This window comes from Ictalurus punctatus, chromosome 15 (assembly GCF_001660625.3).
Source record: "Ictalurus punctatus breed USDA103 chromosome 15, Coco_2.0, whole genome shotgun sequence".
Classification (NCBI taxonomy): Eukaryota; Metazoa; Chordata; class Actinopteri; order Siluriformes; family Ictaluridae; genus Ictalurus; species Ictalurus punctatus.
The window spans coordinates 19,320,227-19,341,125 of NC_030430.2; the positions used below are offsets into that span (position 1 = coordinate 19,320,227).

A 20,899-nucleotide genomic window follows, 5' to 3' on the forward strand; every position below is an offset into this window, starting at 1 on the left:
TCCAGTTCTGAAGGGGTCAGCATGGGCACTCTGACCAGTCTGCAGCTATGCAGCCCATATGCAGCAAGCTGTGATGTACTGTGTGTTTTGACACCTTTCTGTCATAGCCAGAATTAACATTTTGAGCAATCTGTGCTACAGTAGTTCTTCTGTGGGATTGGACCAGACGGGCTAGCCTTTGCTCCCCATGCGCATCAATGAGCTTTGGGTGCCCATGACCCTGTCACTGGTTCACCGGTTGTCCTTCCTTGGACCATTTTTGGTAGGTACTAACCACTGGACTCTAGGAACACCCTACAATACTTGTCATTTTGAAGATGCTTCAACCCAGTTGTCACAATTTGGCCCTTGTCAAAGTCACACAGATGCTTGCCCATTTTTCCTGCTTCCAACACATCAACTTCAGGAACTGATTGCTCACTTGCTGCATAATATATCCCACCCCTTGACAGGCACCACTGTAACGATGATAATCAGTGTTATTCACTTCACCTGTCAATGTTATGGCTGATCGGTGTAGATTATATGGTACTTTTCCACATTACAAGGATAGGGCTCTCCCACCTCCTAAATTCCAAATGTTTACCCCTACTGTTGTTGATGTGTAAATGGTTGATGTTATTCTTATGGTAATTGTCAATTACCTCTGGAATACAGAAAACATTTGAAAAGAATTTACACAAATTGAAAAGAAACTGTATTCATTCTCTTTCTCAGGAAAAAAAAAATCCTGTCTACATAACCCCTCTCTCTCTCTTGGGTAGTTTTTATAGCATCCATATCCTTAAACCCTGAACTTAAATTTAGAGAGCAGCTGTCCTATCTTATCCTGAGACACCCTTAAAATACCCGAGGGCTAAGCGGAGAAGTGAAACTGACATCTCCTCCTGAGATTCCACTGAAATGGAAATATGGACGTGCATAGAGACAAGGATGACATCTTTGGACAAGCAAACTATTTAAAGAGTGGCGTGTGTTACTCCAGCCTGGGTTGCGTATGTGTTCACAGTTTCCAGTGGGTGGGGAAATGACATCAGAACAGCAACAGAATGAAAGTGACTTTGCCAGCACAATGGCATTATATCATGATTAAAAAGCATGAACGGCTTAATGCGTTTATGTATAATGGCCTAAAGTCTATTCACTATAGTCAACCCTCTATAGGAATTAGAGATGAGACAAAAGACAGACTTAATGTTTGGTGGAGAATAAAGATGGACGTTGATGTATGAGACTATCCCTTTTCCAGTTCTGTGTAAGCTAATATTTCTCTGTATACTAAGAGGCTGGGAAATATTCATTCACCTTGCTCTGTACTGACAGCCTCATATAAATTACCAGCTCAGTTCACAGTGCTGATGCCGCAGGTACCACACAGCCTGGAATTTAATATGAAAGTGCCAGAAGGGGAAGAGGAGAGAATAGCTGCTACTAGAAAAAAGGATCAATAAGAAAAAGGTCATGTGAAGTGGCTGAACTGCTGTTTGGGAGTTCGTTGAAGAGTTCTGCTTTTAGACAGGTTGCTGAGATGCTTCCAGGGAACACAATGTACAGTGTAGTTTGAATCTTTAACAGAATAAATATACCAGAATGAATATAATAGGATGCCACTATTATTACTCCCACACTGACGTTTTCTCATTGACTTTCTTCACTCTTTATACTGGCTCAGCTTTTTGTCCACTCTCTTTTCCCGGTGGCAGAATCTTCTACTCTCAGGAGCACACACTGTTTTTACCCCTCAAGCATAATTCTAGACCGACGTGTGTCCACAACTGCCCATTTCTGTAGGAGGCTCTGATAGAAATCACAGCTGTCTTTCTGAAATCTGTATTTCCAGCTCCAAGTGGAGGAGGAAGATCCTTCTGTCAGCACAGAATGGACAAAATTGATGTGTCCAGAGGCAGAGTTGGTTTTAATGAGAGTACCTGGGCCAAGGGAGACTCTGCATCAGCTTCAGTGCACATCCCTCTCAGGTTTACACAGGAGTAGGTGGGTGGAAGACATCCAACTCTTTTCTGTCGTTAACTTCACCCACTCATCACATGACTGGATATTAGATAATAAAGTTTCAGATTTGTGTGCTTGGCTTGCAGCTTTTCTACTACCTTAGTGGCATAGGTTGCATTTCACGTTTGAGAGAGACACTGGTCAGTACCCCACTGGTTTTATACAAAATATTGTGACATCAGTGAGGACGAAGTGTGACCAGGAAGCATTGTAAAAACAATAAAATTGCTTTTTTGGGGGCTTGAAGTACAAATAGAGGCTTGATGGTTACATAACAACACATTCCTATGATGATGAGAATGATGATGAGAAATGATGAGAAACTTGGACTAAACTAGCTATCTATGCTAGCAATCACTTACAAACTCACACTCTTTTTATGTGATGATAAAAAAAAAAGACATGACAGACTTCTGTCTAGCCACCCTACCCCATAGCCTAGATATGTGAAGTATATGAGAGATTGTTGGCACATGCAGAGAGTAATCAGAAATGGTCAGATATTCCTACAGCTCCTTTAATGTTGCCATTGGGGTCTTGGCAGCCTCCCTGGTAAATTTTTGTCTTATCCTTTTGTAAATTTTCGGACATCCGGTTCTTGCTAATGTCATTGTGGTGCTCCGTTTTCTCCACTTGTTGATGATGGCCTTGTTCCATGGTACATATAATGTTTTGGATGTTTTTTGGTACCCTTCTCCTGATTGATTCATTTCGGATGAGACCATGTCAAGAAAATCCTACAGAAACAGCTAGTCTTTATTTGGAGTTAATCAGGATAATTTCATTAATGACAGCTGTATGATAATTACTTTTGAACATGAGATTAATTGTGATTGGTTCAGTCTAAACACAGCCACAGTCCCAATTATAAAAGTGTGTGAATACTTATGCAACAAGGTTATTGTAACATTTTTAAAAATTATTTTTCCTACTTTTCCCTAAAATGTTTCTCACTTATTTTTTATACATTGTAATTTCACATTTCAGATTGAAGGTGGAAAAATTTCTGACATGATTTATCTTGGTTTTAATTGTATTTTCGTCACAAAACTTGCCATTTCAACAGGGGTGTGTAGGCTTTTTATATCCATTGTACATATAATTTTATATAGTAATAAATAATAGTACATCTAATTTCAAAATATAATTTTAAATAGTAGTTGATAAAAAAGTAATGTGGTTCAAAGTATATTTTAGCTAAATAATTAAATACTGTAACAAATCAGGTTCTGGTATCATATATACTTTGTTCCATACTTATTTGAGATCAATACGATGAAGTTACGAACATATGCTAGTGAATTCTTTGTCCCATTATTTTGTGCCAAACAGGCTGAGGCTGTGCACCATACTCTCATTGTGTGCATTTTATTTTGGTCACATGCCAAAATAGCAATGACCCCTGAAACAGAGCTGCTTATACAGAGCACTGAGGGTCTCTAACCCTAAGTGGCCTTACCTCTATGGGGCCATATGGGGGTGGGAGAGAGAAACCTCACTGGGGATTGCTTGCAGGGGCTTGATTGGATGTGTGTGAAGTTGTGTATGTGATAACAGAGGGCTTGCCCCTGAATTCTGTGTGTTGCGGTGGAGAAAAAAAAAAACGTGAAAGGAACTGCCAATGCAGAGGCGTCAACTGAAGTGACAGAAGTGGGTTTTTATGGAGGTCAGGGATCAATGGTTTTAAAATCCATGCATCAAAGCTTCTCCATCAGTGCATGGCTCTAATTGAACACACGTGCAGTCCATATGGAGAAGCTTTTTGGTTGAAAAGAATCAGCTGGATCTAGTTATTATTATAGTGTGTAAACTATTGGTAAGAAAAATGTAATGCTGTTTGTTACTTAGAAGACGTTCATTACGCACCTGTTACATTCTCATAAATAAAATTGTTCTTTTTAGCCATCAAAGATCCGTTCATAAGAGCACAAATATCACATTCATTACAGAGCCTCATATAAGTATTCCACCTGAACACATGCTGTGATCTACAGGAAATGTGTTTTCAATCGCGAACTCTGTCAAACCTGCTTGTCTCTCTGGACTCTCCTGTCAAACAGCATGAAGATGTTCTCCACAGCAGAGTAACAACACCACACAAGAGAGCAGCGTGATAATTGTTAGGTTTTGCCTCATTTCTTTGCCTGTTTTGTCTTGTGACAGGTTTACAAAACCAGCTACCCACTTCCAACAGCAGCAAACCTTTCCAAAGATAAGATAACTATTAAACATTATTCAAGTGTGGGAACGTGATCTATTATAGAGGCATTTGAGATATAGCTTTGTATTACACAGGTACAAGAAATTCAAGCAGAACTCACTGAGGCTGAAGCAAAGAAAGAAACGAACCAAGAAATAAATAAATAAAACATGTACAGATTTTCAAATCACACTCACAGTGCTGGCTTGAGTGGAGGCTGAATGCATAACAGGTTTAAAAAAGTGACCTTGGGCAGTAACACACTGCTTTGCACTGAGCCTGATAACTGTAATAAGAAAATAAAAAAAAGTTAGGACCTTGGAGCCTTCCTGTTGAAAACATCTAAAAAAAAAAAAAAAACAACAACAAAAAAACCCATCTGTAGATAAAATTTCCACAATGGTTCAATACCACAACATTTGGTTTTCGCTTATATTAGAGATATTATGCAAATAAATGACACTTTTGCCAAAATTTGAAGGCTGAAAATCTTGCAAAGATGAAAATAATAATAATAATAATTTAAGAACACATGGGTGGCATGGTGGTGCAGCACGTTCCAAGCTCCCCGGTTCAATCCTGAGCCAGGGCAAAGATAAATTGCCCCTAAGTATGAATGTGTGTGCATAATACCCTGTGAGAACTGGCATCCCATGGTATATTGCTGCCTCACACCCAGTGTTGCTAGGATTGACTTTGGATCCATCACAACCCTGACCAGGATAAAGCAGTAACTGAAAGTGATTGAGAGTAAAGAATGCATGTTTTTCTAGTTGATGTTTTGTCTTTTACATAACAATATTAACAAATTACATAACAAATTTAAATAAAAGTTCAGTAATTTAGGGATACACTCCTTCTTTGTGTTATGTATTCATACTTGGCATAGGACCCATGCTTCAGTTTAATGTAATCACATTTCCAGATCTGTTTAAAATATTGTAGCCACAAATGAGGCAAAGAATAACATTATTAATAGCATACATACCAACATACCATCATATTACTGACACTTATGTAGATTGATTTGAACTCAGACACTGGGATAATCTGCTGTTGCTTGAGGTAATATTTCCTAAGGGACCTGCTATACAACAAAGGTGTAGTAATGCCTCTTCCTGTTCTTCTAAAGCTCAGAACCAACTTAGAGCTTGAGGGCATCCTGCCTTCTCATAACTTAAAATAAAATCATATTAATACCACGTTATATCATGCTGCAATACTAACAGCCTCCCTCCCGTTCCGTTCTTCTCTCTTTTCGCACTCTGTGTCAACCGCATAGACAAACACACTCACAAGGACCAAAATAACCCAGCTATTTTGAAGACTCTGCACTGCATGCAAAGAGACAGAGAGAAAAATAAAATTCCTTCATGGCAACAGGAAGGTGGCAGAGTGGAATTAGAGGAACAGCACTGAAGCTTTAGCTTGGCTTGCATTCCCTTTAATAACATTATACACCCAATCCTTAAATCCTGTTGACTCTACTGAGTGAATCCACTCCTAACAGGAGGAACTTCTCCCTCCCTCACACAGTCAATGAGGTGAGTGACTCTGAACACCAGAAACATCTCTTTGAAGTTGGCTGTTTTGAGGCGCTAGATAAAGTCATCGGTATGTGTGAGAGCTGCTAGCATCAGGTTTTTCACCATGAACAGGACTCAATGGAGAAGTAAAAAAGGAAATAAATATTAAAGATGGGGAGAGTTTATTCTGTAAACAAAATAGGGTATATGCGTGTGAGCTTCCTCCATTCTGTCCTGTGAGAACATCCTTATGACTGAATCTTCATGTTGAAACAGGCCTGGCTGGACAGACACCTTTTCTTTCGAAGTATTTCTGTTCTGTCTAACATTGTCCTTTCCTTTTCTATAGAGTAGCTACAATGAGCTTGCTATTCTGTAAGAATCTGAAGAGGGCTTACACACTTTCCAAGCCAGTTCATGTATTGCCAGAGGGGAACAAATGTCCTTTGTGTTGAGTTCTATCCACTTACCAAAGACAGGCCCAGAACTGTCCACTTATTGTATATCAGTTTGCCCTGTGTGTTTAGTTAAGGACAGATACTAAGATAGGCTTTGATTTTATTAGATTGATAATGACATGTTTTAAGTAATATTGCTCGACCCACTTGTGTTGTTGATTTGTCTCTATGCAAATTTTGTTTGTGTAGTTTTGATACTAGAACAATGAAACCCGTTAACTTAAATAGGTATTTGTTTAAAATGACATATTAAAAATAACATGGTTTTTAAAAGTATATTTCAGCCAAATGTAACAACCAAAAGCAATTAGAACATTATTTTTAAATGAAAAACACTAGGAATCGTTGCACAGAGGTGACTTGTTCAGGCTTCACATCCATCAAAACACTACAGTGGCATATGTCCCTACCCTAAATAAATACTGTGACAAGTCAGATTCTTTGCAGTGGTTTCTGTGTCTCTATACACTTAGTTTCTTAAAACCCACTGCTGTTTCTCTGCTCAAATATTGAGATACCACTTTTTTTTTTGCCTATTTACTTATGTACAATGTGTCCCGTATTACATTTAAACTGTTCTGATTATGCTTAGATTTACAGGAAACTACAGTACTCATTATACACTCTTAGAAAAAAAGAAAGGTAAACCTTATACCTTCAAGGGTTTAATTTCCTCAGATCATCCCTCTGGGGAAATGCCTTAAAAGTGTTTTTATGTGGTTTTTCTGTAGAACTCTATATCAGTGAGTTTCCCTTTGAGAGAGGGTACCAAGTAGAACTCCTCAAGCAAGCAAACAACCCTAAACTGTATCTGTATATACAGTTTATTCTATACTTGCCCTATGTAAATGATCTTGTGCTATTTGCCCTTTGCTTATTTTGTATCGGTGAATGAATATTTGCCTAGGATACTATATTCATTCAATGACGAAGCAGTTTTTTTTCATGAAACATATATTCCATTAACTAATATATCAATAAACACATGTCATCTGAGAAATAAAAGGACAGACATTTCAACATAATCCAAAATGTTTGTCTCTCCTGTATGAATTGATTGTGGGCTAGAAGTTACATTAACACTGAGAACCATCACAGGAACAAATCCGGTCCAAAAAGCATTGGGTAATGATTGCACATATGCACTTCTTGTTAGTGAAACAATCAAACTGTAAGTCCAAAAGTATCTATGAGTTATAATGTATGAGTCTCATATAGATAAGCATAGTTGTGCCAGGGCAAAGGTTGTGAAAAAACCATAAACCATCCAGTACACAATGTGAGGTATTTCACTGGTCATTTTTAGTGAACAAGAAATATTCTTAATTTATTCTGTTTATCTGTTGTTGCACTTTTATCTCAAACAAGATGTCACAAAAGAATGAATGGATTTGACTTTTAATAGGTGGAGGTCATCCACTTTCCAGATGACTGGTTATCTTGTTACTTTTGATGCTTCCTGGTAACATTAAAGCAGGAAAGTGTTATTCCTCAGTACAAGACTGTGCTGGCATATCGGCAGCAAACCATTGTTTATTCAGTGATTATTTTGTTTTCTAAAAGGCCAGCAACAATAGAAAACCTGGCCAACAAAGACTACAATTACAACACACCATGCATGTGAGCCAGGCTTTGGAAAGCAAAGTGCCAAACATAGGTTGTTGGGATTTCAGTTTAAAAGAATGGATGGTTAGTGGGGATTTGTAGGCACACACACACACACACACACACACACACACACACACACACACACACATTTACACCAAGGAGCAATTTATAGTTGCCAATCCAACTACCAGCATGTTCTTTCGAGGAGAGAAGAACCAGAGGAAACCCATACAGACATGAGGAGAAAAATCCACACTCCACACTTACTAATCTGAGCTCAGGATTGGACTGTGGACCTTGGAGCTATGGGGCAGCAACACTCCTCACTGCACCACCATGCCAGTCAGTAGGCCAGCCAAAAAGCAAAATACCGTTTCAAAATATCTGATTTGTTTCTTGATGCTAAATGAATTGTCAAGAATAACATTACTGTGTTGGCAGCACAGTACGTATACTATATAGTACCCAATGAAACCATTATATATTTGTAATGTTTAGTATGATTTAAATTCAACATAAGTTAGAAATGTAATAATTAAGGAGTGTGGAGCATCAATTCAATTTTATTTGTATAGCGCTTTTTACAATAGACATTGTCTCAAAGCAGCTTTACAGAAATCAATGTGGAGTAAATAAAAGCAAGAAAAAAAGGACTAAATGTTTGTTTGGTTTTTTTTTTTTTAGGTTTGTTGACTTTAAAAAGTGTAGTACCCTCTTGGAAACTTGCAGGGAAATTCTTACTAAATTCTGAAGTGATAAACCATTATAATGACTTGATTTGGTTTTCTAACATTGATTTTCATTATTTATATCTGATGCACTGAAATAAAACATGCTCCACTGACTCTGGGTAACCACATGTACTACAGAGGCCTGTATCATGTTTCCCAATTTTATGAAAAGAATAATTAAGGTCTACATGAATGACATAGCAATTACTGTAGGCTAGCATCCCACCCTGTACCACCCATGTGGCCACGCCCCTTAAACCGGATAGATGTCGGTGTAACACAACTCAGTTTTAATTGCGCAAACGTAGCAGGCCTGTTACAGACCACTGACAATACGGTCAGCTTGATAAGCATGCCACTATCACCGTGTTGTCGCAGAAAATGTCGATTTATTAAATATTTGCTGCGACTTTAGTCAGTTGTATATCAGCTCGGGCATTGACAATAACAGGCGTGACGTCACGCACGCGCAGAGCCGAGCGTGAGAGAGAGCGAGAGAGAGAGAGAAGAGCGCGAGCGCACAGGGACTGTAGAGACAGAGCTGCGCGGCAGCCATCTTACAGCTTTTACTGTCACCCGGGCTACATCTCCTGGATATTTCTTTAACAAAGGCGACGTGTACGAGGAGGAAGCGGCTCTTTTTCAGCTTCTTTTTGGTCATTTGAAGCAAAACTGCGGGATGAGGAACGGCAGGTCCAAGCCTGTCTGCTCAACGGGCGGACTGCTGCTGCTGCTGCTGCTCGGACTGTTATGCGAGGTGGAGGCAGCCAAAGGTGAGCTGTAATCCGCTGTTCAGAGATAAACCAGGGCTAAATCTTTCCCACATGAACTCTCAATAGTCTAAACTCTTCCTTATTAAAAGGAAAAGAAAAGTTAGTGCTTGTTAGGATTAGAATGCCGTGTTGTCGGCGTTTGAAGCTGCTGAAGAAGCGGTGCGGACCGGGAGAGATGGATGGTGCCTCAGTGCCACAATGTCACACTGCAGTAGTTTACTTAGATTTAAGACTCTATACAGGACACTGTCACCTTCTTTTACCTTTTAAATACCTCCCCTTCCTGTGTTTTCCCCTGTTCTTGTTTAATGGACAAGTTATTGACGTGTCCGTCCTAATCAGTGCGCCGCCAACACCCTCTCTCTCTCTCTCTCTCTCTCTGTGTGTGCGCGCCTCTCTGTCTCTGTCTCTGTCTCTCTCTCTCTCTCTCTCTCTCTCTCTCTCTCTCTCTCTGTTTGTGTGGCTGTTTGTTTACTGTCTTTTTGACTCATATCCTTTTTCGGGGCGAGATGTGGAGCAGTCATGTTTAATAAAAACGCACATAACATTGCGCACCCTTTCAGGAACAATCTTCTACGCATTGCAGATCCTGTGATCAGGTTTTGTAAAGCATTTATAAAAGTTCATTTGTCATGATGATGATGATGATGGAGGAAGTGTAATTTTCAGGTGGCCTTGGTTGCAGGTGCACAGGCATGAACAGACCCAACAGGAGTCAGGATTTCATCATCAATCCATCTAGTGCTCTAACATCAAAATGTACGAATCAAATAAAAAATATGGGCTTATACAGTCTCAGGAAAGAAAGGGGTACAAAAACTGTCCTTCTCCTTTTCTCCTTGTAGCGGGGTGGAACGCTGAAGACTATGCATACCTATATGGTATACCTTTAAAACTTAAACTGTAGATCTCATAATCTTAAATATTAGGCTATATTACCATTTTTCCCTAACCGATGCCATGCAAAACAAATATTCCAAGTCAAAAGGCTGCTGCTGAACAGTTTTTCTGACATTACAGCATCTGCGCACCCCGGGAGGTTTATTTTAGATTCATGAGGACTCAGGACATCCTCATGAATCAATCTAGTGCTGGAACATTACATGCATTCCTGCTTTACACCTACAGATCCAAAATACACTGTGCTTTAAAATATTGAAAAATCACAGTTTGGGCTTTTTTTCCCCACCCCAAAATATGTTATCATATACGCTACGCATGTCACATTAAGGTTACGTATGGGTTCTACGTGTCAAATTAAGATAACGTATGGCCCGTACACGTCACGTTTCACGTTACCCAAGCCAATTAGAGAGCATGGAATACGGTTTCGAACCGGTCCCTTTGACACAGCTCGCCGAGAAATGGGTTGAAGGCTGGCAATAAGTGTCAAGCATAATAAAGTTGCCATGTGCGGCAGCTGGGAATGCACAACCAGAGGCCACCAGTCAGGAAACTGGATAAAAGCTGGATTGTGGTGTGGTCCTGTCATGGCACTGGTGTCGAATAAGCTTACAGCATGACATGATGTTCCTGGGATATTTCCATACAGGATGTTTTTCAATGTCAGATTTATTCTTCCTGCATAAAAGAAGGATGAAGGTCACATTGTAGGCTTTGCATAGGCTTAATGATATCGACTGAGAGCACGGTTTAAACATGTGGAGGGATGAAAAAATGTTTCATTATTATATTAAAAGCAGACGTTAACCCTTAAAAGTCTATTGCCATGAAATGTCTTACATATTTATATGATTGATTTGGCATAGAAACTCACCTTGAATTGTGTCTTGTTGTGGAGATCCGTGGATTAACAGGAAAGAAAATAACGGTTGCAGATCTACTCATAGCTAGGGCCAGGTGATACATCGATGTGATATTGATATCATGATTTTGCACACACAATTTTGCTTGTATTTCCTCATTTGTAAGTCACTTTGGATAAAAGCGTTTAGCATCTGCTAAATGACTCAATGTAAATGTTATAACTGATTACATTTTTCCCAGATATGGATGTGGTGATGTATTTTTAGCGTTTTAGATCATTACAGATTAAATGGCACTGAATGGATGCCGTTGATTTGACATAAAAAAAACTATTTAATCTCCTCTGTCTTTGTAGGCATTAAAGAAAAGTATCTCAGTTTAACATTTTGCTGTTGTTGTTGTTGTGGTTTTATTTGACTATTGTTTTGCAGATAGTTTGTTAGCTAAATGATATATCGTGATACGTATTGTGTATCATAGAAATATCGTCAAGTGTCGCGATTTATTTTGGTCATATTGCCCCTATTAAAAACATATAAAAAAAATATGAATGGATTTCAAATAGCTAAAGACCTCACATGTGTCGATTTGTCACCTTGGTGATTTGGTTTTACACCAATTCTTCAAAACCTCTACTAGTTTTTACGATCTGCTGTGCTTTGTTAAGGGATATGAAGGTTTTCACAGAGACTGTTTAACTAAAGCTGTTTGTTGCAGCACACCTGCTCTCTTCCCGACTGCTATCACTCGAGGAGCACGTGAAGCTAAATTCAGGCCTGCCACCGTGTTATTGTTGTGTTGTGTAGTTGTTTTCTTCTTCCCTCCCTTGCTTTTTGTTCATTCTGTGTAGACACGATGAAAAATAATCTTTACCAGCCACAGAAGAATGTCTGTGTAGTGTATTATTCAGGCCCCTCTTTTTTTGTTGTTGTTAATGCAAGAAGCTGAAGCTTTTTATGATGGTATACTTTTTCATACTGTTTTTCAAAGAGCTTTGAAAAGAGCATTGTTCGTCTGCCGCCCTAGTGAGAGTACAGGCAGTACCCGAGGTATTGAAGATCAACAAAGGTCTACAGCCTGCAGATAAACAGAATTTTAACTACCAGCAGTGGCCTACTTATGATTATAATATGACTTTATAACAGAATTACTAAACAGAGCATTAGATGAAAGCTGATACATATGGGTGTTTTGTTGAATGAATCAGTTGCATGACTAAGGCCCTGTTTACACTAGTGCGTTTTCGTTTTAAAACGCATAGCTTTTGCTACGGTTACACCTGTCGTCTACACTACTCTGGCGTTTTCAACCCTCGAAATCGGAGACTTTCGGAAACGCCGAAGACCCCGTTTTAGTTTGAAAACTCCAGGCTCGCATTTCAGTGTAAACAGACCAAAACGAAGACTTTTGTAAACGAAGGCGTGGCTCCGCCCACATTCGCCCCCTGATCGGGTCTTCTGGATCATTGCGCTTCCTTCCCTGATTCGTCGAGCCCCTACCATATGACCGTTACGCTACCTTGATCGTATACACAGCAACACGGAGACTGAACCGCAAGCTTTGCTGGCTTTGGCAGCCTGCTCATGCACAATGCAGTCGTTAGAAGTCCTTACTAATATTTACAAAAGTAAAATAGCACAAGATGGATGTTTATTTCTGCGTCGTCTTATTATTACAGATGGAAGAAGAGCTCTGCTGCCAAATGTACCTCCTAGGACATAATTTTAATAACGTTCTTTAATATCTGGAGTGTCTGAATTCATATTTTTTAGTGCAGTCTTCAGATTGAAAAGCTAAACTAATGGTATTCGTATTTCTAAAAAGTGGGTGATATGATGACATAATAGATATACTGATAATTACAGCACAACAAATCTTTCTGAGATATTGCAATATCTTTTTTTTTTTAATAACAGTTTTAAAGTCTGGAATCAGTTGATTTGATGTTTAAACTAGTTTACTAGTGTAAACAGGGCCTAACTTAATCGTGTTCGATGATGGCTGGTCACGAAATTATTTAGAGGGCTTTTCCCTATCAGTAACTTGATGTTACGATTATGAAAGGCATAAAACTATTATGTGTGCACGTAGCATTTCAAGTCTGAATAGCTGAAAAGCTGCACTTCCCATTAGTCATCTCTTTCTTTCAGATCTCACAATTTACGCCGATTTACTTCTAGTTTCTCCTCCAAGGGCATTTTGAAAAATCACTGAAGAAAAAATGTTTATTACACCTATTGTGTTTCATTTGCGCCTTCTGAGTCACCTCTGATGACGTGTCATGGATGTGTCAGCAAGGCAGACGTAAATAAAATAACTCCAATGCGCACCGAATCTGGGGAGTTTCACAAAGTGTAATCACTTTGACGCAACTGTGAACAATAAGCTGTGTGAGTCTACAGTCTGGCCTAGAATGAAGTCAGCCCCAGCCTATATTTCAGATCATTCTGTGTATATATTTATGACACATGATATGTCATTTTTTATACCCTTGGTGTTTCCGTTCTTGATTCGACAGAAGTATAAAACATTTATAACAGTCTTTTGATTGGCTGGTGTTTTCTGTTTTCTTCAGACCATATGGTTACAGGAATTTGTTGTTTTTATTACAGTATGGTCGCTGGTCAGTGGCCGTTTGGTCATTTTGGCCAATATAGGTGTATAAAGGGCAGATGAATGATAAAATGTAGATTCTGGATTGTAATTAAATACCAAAATGACATTTTTGTGATATGTAAAAGTAAACATCAAATCAACTGATTCCAGACTTTAAAACTGATATTTAAAAAAAAGAAAAGATATTGCAGTATCTCAGAAAGGTTTGTTGTGCTGTAATTCATCACTATATCTATTGTGTATCACTATATCATATCACCCACTTTTAAGAAATACGAATACCACTAGGTTAGCTTTTCAATCTGAAGACTGCGTTAAAAAATATGAATTCAGACACTCCAGATATTAAAGAACGTTATCATTTGGCAGCAGAGCTCTTCTATCCATCTGTAATAATCAGACGACGCAGAAATAAACATCCATCTTGTGCTATTTTACTTTTGTAAATATCAGTAAGGACTACTAACGACCGCATTGTGCATGAGCAGGCTGCCGTTTGTATGGATTTTACACGTATGAAGACTCTACCCTTTTGTTTATATCATGATTACGAGTATTAAATTCATATTTCGGATTGAACAGTGCATTCTTTAAATCAGTAGGCTGCTGCAAGACTTTTGGTCCTGAATGTTTTGTGTAAATGTGAATGTTTGCCAGAGTTACTTTCTTCATAAAAGCGGAGATGACGTCCCAGAATCTGGAGCATCGGCACAGTGGCAATTTGTCGTGAGAGATTTGTCATTTTACATTCGTGGTTAGAAATGTTATCAAATCATTGTCATTATATATTTTTGAAACATGACATAAAGAAACTAGATGGATTTTGGTGCGCTCATATTTGACTATGCATCTTTACATAAACCATAGTAGATTAGATTTAAGTTATGACACAGATACTAGGCTTACAGCATTCGTGCTGGAGCAACTGCTTCTTGGATTTCAATAAGGAGATTCATTTAGGTATTGAAATGCCCAGTCTATAGAAAATATCTCATAATCACAGTGTCTCAAAAACCCAAATATTGGCCTGGTATATTGGCCAATGCATTAGTCAGTTGCTGATGATGGAATTGGCCTGGTTTTGCCTCACACATAGTTTTCTTATCAGTATAATTTATAGAATATTCACCCAGCTCTTAAGCAGTGCAGAACTTTTTTCCAACTTTGCTATAAACAGCTTCATAGTCAGCACTTGTGCCCTCGAGGCAGACTCGTTGCCTGTCTCAGCAGCTCACGCTCAATCGGGACGCTTCGCAGGGTGCGGCTTCTCTTCCACACGGCATGATGGGTAATGTGAAAGCATCCCAGCTGCTGAAATCAAGTGCTAATCAAGTATTCATGATGCGGTTATGCTTCACCGAAGGTACCCTCAATAACACCTTGCTGTTTCTCCTACATCATTCATAATCTAAATATAAGCTAAAGGCTGCTTATTAGACCTCACTCCGCAATGCCAGGGGAATGAAATCTGCCTCGATGCTGGATGGAAATAGCTAAATATGGAAATATAGGAGGCATTACTCCTTCCTAAGGCATCAAAGTGCAATGAAACTCTTAGAATATAATTGGCAGCTTTGGGAAATGTTGATGTGAATTAAATGCAGATAAAATCGGTGTTCAGTAAAGATTCAGTAAAGTGTGACCATGCTGTAGAGCAAGATTAAATGGTTTTTTTTTATTTTTCTTGGGATGATTGTTCTACTTAAAACATATGTAAGTTCTAACACTTAAAGAGTAAAGAAACAAGACGTCCAGTTTACATTAAAATACTTTCATATCTTAGAGATAAATTGAGATATTTATTTTTACAGTGTTCTTTATCAGGGTAAATAAACTTTTAATAATGGCTCTATATGGTGCTGTTCTTTTTCTTTCTTCCATGTCTCCTCCTCCTCCTGGAAAACTGGTGAATATGCATATGTCTCACACAGTGCACCAGTTTTCTGCTCTGTTTATCTCAGGATTGAAACTTTCAGAACAAAGGGCTTCTTGACCTGCAGTTCAAGACCGCGTGCCGGAACGAACACGTCACTGTGGGCCCACTGCTGGTAACATATTAACTCGGACGTTCGGCATGCCTTCTGAGCTAAATCCACACAGAATTCCACAGATGAGGCAAGCGATGCAGGCGTCATAACGCTGATCAGCTGTTTTAGAAGCTGGTGATTTCTTTGCGTAGCTTCTGCTGTCGTTAGGCCTATATTCTCAATGACATCAACTTTGGTCAGATTTCACTCACCCTGCTGGGCACTGAATGGATTCACCGATCTGTTACGAACGGGTCTCTTAGGGTCGAATATTATTAAGTGCATGAAGTGTACTTGTGCAGCATGATCAATCTTTTTTCTTAAACACAAAAATCAATGCTTACACTACAGATATCATGACTTTGCTGGTCTTATTAACAGAATGATTGTTTTGTGTTGTGGAGTTTGCTGAAAGGCTAGAAGCAGGAATGCTTACTGCGTGAGCTCTGATGGATTGCCCTCTGCAGAATGACTTGTATTTTAGTGTGTTTTTATTCACTGAGTACAAGTAGGGAATGCAGAGAATTTCTCATTAGGGTAATGATGAGACCTTAATGATGAAACATTATCGAAGGGTAATGTAATTAATATACACTTTCGGCTGAAATCACAGTGTGTGCTTTGAGCCTGTCTGACCTGTGTGTCTCGAGAGACATGTTTTTGTTTCAGGAAATACGTCCCTTTGCCGGTTCGTGCCCTAGTGCGTCAGAACTACTGGCTCTATGGGAACAGGTATCCAGAGAGCCATTAGCTACAGCGAAGAGTTGTGTGAGTGTGTGTATGCGTGTGTTTCAGCCACAGGTGGGCTCAAAGCGAGCTCTGTGCTATGTGGCCATCTCTCTCACACTTCACCCTCACTGGCTCTTTGTGTGGCACTCTCAGAGAGCCCAGATTGAGCCCCATTCACAACCGCCCTGCCCCCAACCCTCCTCAAAAACCGGTCTTTGCCGTGTTGTCTGTGTTGTGATTGCTGCGGTGGACAAACAGACTGTTCCTTGCGTACATAGGAACCCCCTGCCTAGCTTTCCAGGGCCAACAACTCTTGTCTATGTGAAGGAGTTCTGGCTTGTTGCCCTATTTCCATGTTTGCCTCTGAACAGTCGGTGCACTGTGATTTGAGAATTGCAACCATTTCTTCAACCAAATGCAAACACTAAGTGTAGCTGTCCAGTAAGACACTTAGCCGTTTTCATCCTTGCTTGTTGGCAATGTGCTTAAGAATTGAAACTTTGGAGATGTTTCATGATCAGACTAATTAGCAATTCTTTGTGTGGGCCCTGAACAAACATCTTGTTTAAAAAAAAAAATCTATGTGGGTGTTGAACCGTGTAGCACAACTTGCTCATCAGATAGTCATGTAACCTTCTGGAGGCATGATCAGTGTAGGAAGAGTGTGTTTTCTTTCCAGCATACATAATAAATGTTGCATTTCTCTAGTAGTAAAGGCTGGATGGTGGGCTGACTGAAGTTTATATGGACTCTGAAAGGTCTGCTCGTAGATGCTCATTGAGTCGCCCTGGGTGCTTTGTGTGCAAGTAGCTCTTTGTAATGCTAGATTTGAATGTCCTATTGTGCTTTGCTTATTCTCACGGGAAGGATTTCAACCCCGAGGAAGACGTCAAACCACAGTTACGAATTTGTCCCGAATCGAGGGTTTCTTTGTCAAACCCTTTGTGGTCTTAACTACACTTGCCATCAAGATGCAAATTTAGGCTGTTTCCTCAGTGTGTCAAGGTGTAGATCACCAGGTGTGTTTTTTTTTTTTTTGTCTTGCTGCAGACAGAATTGGAGTTGTGTTTGCAGTGTGTGCTTAGTGAGATCTCTCAGCTCTTTGCACTGAAGGTGTGAACGGGGAGGCGTCGTCGGCGTTAATTGGCTGTCGTTGCTGTAGCTCATGCTATGAGTATGATGGGTGTCACAACAGAGTGCCTGCGCTGCTCCGACCAGAAATAGCAGATTATAACCAAGCGATTTCAAACTGCCAGACACTGGGCTCTCATTCTCAATGCGACGCTCAGTCCTTCATTAATAATGCAAAGTTTCTGCACAGAATAGAAGTGGAGCTGATGGACTTTGTGATAAGTTGTCCTTCTACAAGGACAACATGGAATAAAGTATAAAAAGAATTTGACATTTGACGGTCATCAGTCATGGTGTGATTCTGTATATCCATGTTCAAATAAGAATTACATTATTATCTCCATATCAATGAATGATGCAGAGTATTTAAGAATAGTTCTGAACAAATATTTTACATAATTCCAAAAATATATGCAGTATAGATGTAGATTCACTGTAAAGTGCAAATGTGCTAGAGTTCTGTTTTAGGGATGAATTAATGTATACGCTACAGCACGAGCTGTCAGCTTGTGCACCTCGGTTCAAATGCAGACCTAGCTAAAGCTTTTCAGTGGATCAGACCCAGCACTTGAAAAATACTGTGGCAGAAATGATGGATAAAAAATTGGCCGAGATGCCAGTATTTTAAACACGAACCATCACTGATTTTTTTTTAATGTGAGTTACGAGTTTTCACACACTTTCACACACTTTCATAGATTTTCACCTCTCTTTCCTGATTAGTGAAGTGATGACATGGCTTGTTAAAGAAACTTCTCAGAAACCAAATGTTTAAAAATGATTGGATGGAAACGTGTGCGTTTATTCTCTGCTTTAAGTACAAACCCAAGGTCTCATCTCTGTTCGAAGGTCATGGCTGTAGTCAGAACTTGTAACGTGAAGTGCCACTGCGGGGGGGAAGTGTAATCACGTTAAATTGATGAGTCTTATTTATAGCCATGAACTACAGTAATCACTAATGTTTAAACATTAAAAGGTAACTCTTTTTCACCGTTCATGTTAGTTGCCTGTTACAGACGGACCTTTGTAAGCAAGGAATTATATGCAGCTGGACCTTCAATGATCGTAGTTGAATAGTAAGACCCCTGTGCTACAGAATCTTACATAACCCATAATTCAGTGTGGCACGTACAAGAAATGGGGCACATACAAGATGTCAAGTCAAGACGTTAAGAGTAAAACAAGAGTCCTGTTCAGAGTGTGTAAGTGAGCGCTATTGCACATGAGGAAAACAGTTTTAGTGTTTTTCCTGTTTTTTGGAAAATAACTATATAAATGAAGCCTCATATCACATTTAGTACTCATAGTTTGTTAATTTTTTTGTATTTAATTGGTGAATTGAGACTAAAGTGTGCTGTAAATTATATGCATTTGTTCAGAATCCTTTTTATACATCAGTCAGTATATATTTAGCTGAAAAGTTTGGGAACACGTTTCAACAACAGGCTTCGATGACTAAAAGTAGAACGAGATTTCGAATGTAGATTTTTAAAAAATCTATGAATATGTCAAATCCGATTAGTATTCAAACAGTAATATTTGTGCTCACTGCCCAAACCCCTTTAGAAGATTTAAACAAACAAAAAAAAGCATCACTGCTGTGTATTTTAATTTCATTAGTATCCCCAGTTCATTGTGTCTGTAATGCTGCGATTCTTTTCATGAAGAGAGACCAGTGGCCTGACTTTATAACCTCTGTCTCCTACTTCATCAGTCAACATCATTGTTAACACAACACGTAGACACACACACACACACACACAAGCAAACAAAGACAGTTAGATTGAAAGGCGGGTAGTCTGTGTGGCTACTGGTTGTGGTCTGGTTCAGCTAAGGTGCAGGCTAAATTGCTGTAATTGTTTCCAGTAGTTCAAATGTCTCTTGGGTTGCAGTAATTGTGTCTGTTTCCTATTGTGGGTGAATGTAGATAACTCTCCTTGGGTTATTTGTTCCTAATTACAGAAAACATACTGTTATCCAAAAAAATTGGTTTACATTTATTCACTAACTGCTTTTTCCTGGACTGCACTCTAGTCCATCGCAGGGCAACGTGCACATGTACATTCCCTCATTCATATCTGGGGCAGTCCACATATTGGCATGTTTTTTTGAGAGATGGGAGGATGCATGTTCTACTGTATTCAACTAGAGGTTGTAACTTGTCCTTAATCCTTGACCTCCAACCAGGAAAAAATGCCCCTCAAGTCTGAATTCCTACTCGGGAGGTTGGAATAGTTTCCTCAACTCCGAGCACAGCAAGGGACATCAACAGTAAACCAAGTAGCTCTTCTTACCTTTAAATGAGTTATGTTGTATGTACAAATATATGCTTTAGACATACAGTCTCGCTTATTAAATCTGTAACATTGACTATACAGATCGCTGTTTTGAAGAGGAAAATAATCCTCCAACTTCCGAGGTAAGTTGAACACAGTATTGAATTCCACACGGACAATAACCCGGGCTCAGTATTGAACTGGTGAACTTGGAGCTGTGAGGCTGCAGTGCTAGTCACTGCACCACCATACTTGTCTGGCCACAAATTGCTGAAGTACTTTCAGTAATAGAACAGTTACAATACATACTGAACCCATCCATCCACCCAGCCATCCATTTTCTGTACCGCTTATCCTACGCAGGGTCGCGGGGAACCGGGAGGCTATCCCAGGGAACCAGAGACACCCTGGACAGGGTGGCCAGCCCATCGCAAGGCACAGTCACACACCCATTCACACACTACAAACAATTTGGAAATGCCAGTCAGCCTATGTATGTTTTTGAACTAGGGGAGGGGGGGAAGAAACCCCAAAAGCATGGGAAGAACAGGAACTGCGAGGCAAACATGCTCCAAATCAACCTGCTTTTTAATGGAACGAATTGTAAAGACAGTCACATGGGATTGAAAAATTATTTCTGGCCTAGCCAAACCTGTACACGTTTGATTAATGGGCTGGGATTTGTTTGTACAGCAGTGTTGGATCCTCATGCCTTAGGCTCTTTGTATAGCATATGTGATACAATGTAGCAAAATTGTGCTAGTTCATGACCTTGTCAGTGAATGAAACCGAAGCATCCTATTATAGGATTAAATGTCTTTGGGCTGACAAGGTGGTGAAACATATTCACATACCATGGATACCCTGTTCCATAAGCTGGATCCCACCTATCCCTAACATCCTCTCTCTCTTTCTCTCACAGTCTTGGCCTGCTCCAAGCCTTGAATTAAAGCTCCTCATTGATTGTATAACACTGCAGTATTTGCTAACAGTAGGAGCTCCAGTCTGACAGAATGCAGTGGGCTGAGTGTGTATCTGCACCGGCTA

General features: G+C 39.5%; 1 protein-coding gene across 4 annotated transcripts in view; it reads left to right on the forward strand.

The window, feature by feature from the left end:
- The first annotated feature begins 8,844 nt into the window (after nt 1–8,844).
- The window catches only part of clstn1 (calsyntenin 1), a 40,757-nt gene continuing 28,702 nt past the window's right edge, over nt 8,845–20,899 (forward strand). For 3 of the 4 annotated variants that reach the window (XM_017486895.3, XM_017486894.3, XM_017486896.3), the window contains exon 1: nt 8,846–9,306. In XM_017486895.3, the coding sequence (XP_017342384.2) occupies nt 9,213–9,306 (94 nt within the window). In that variant the 5' untranslated portion in view covers nt 8,846–9,212. Of the gene's footprint in view, nt 9,307–20,899 lie in introns of all 4 variants that reach the window. The other variant, XM_017486893.3, reaches the window with a different exon arrangement.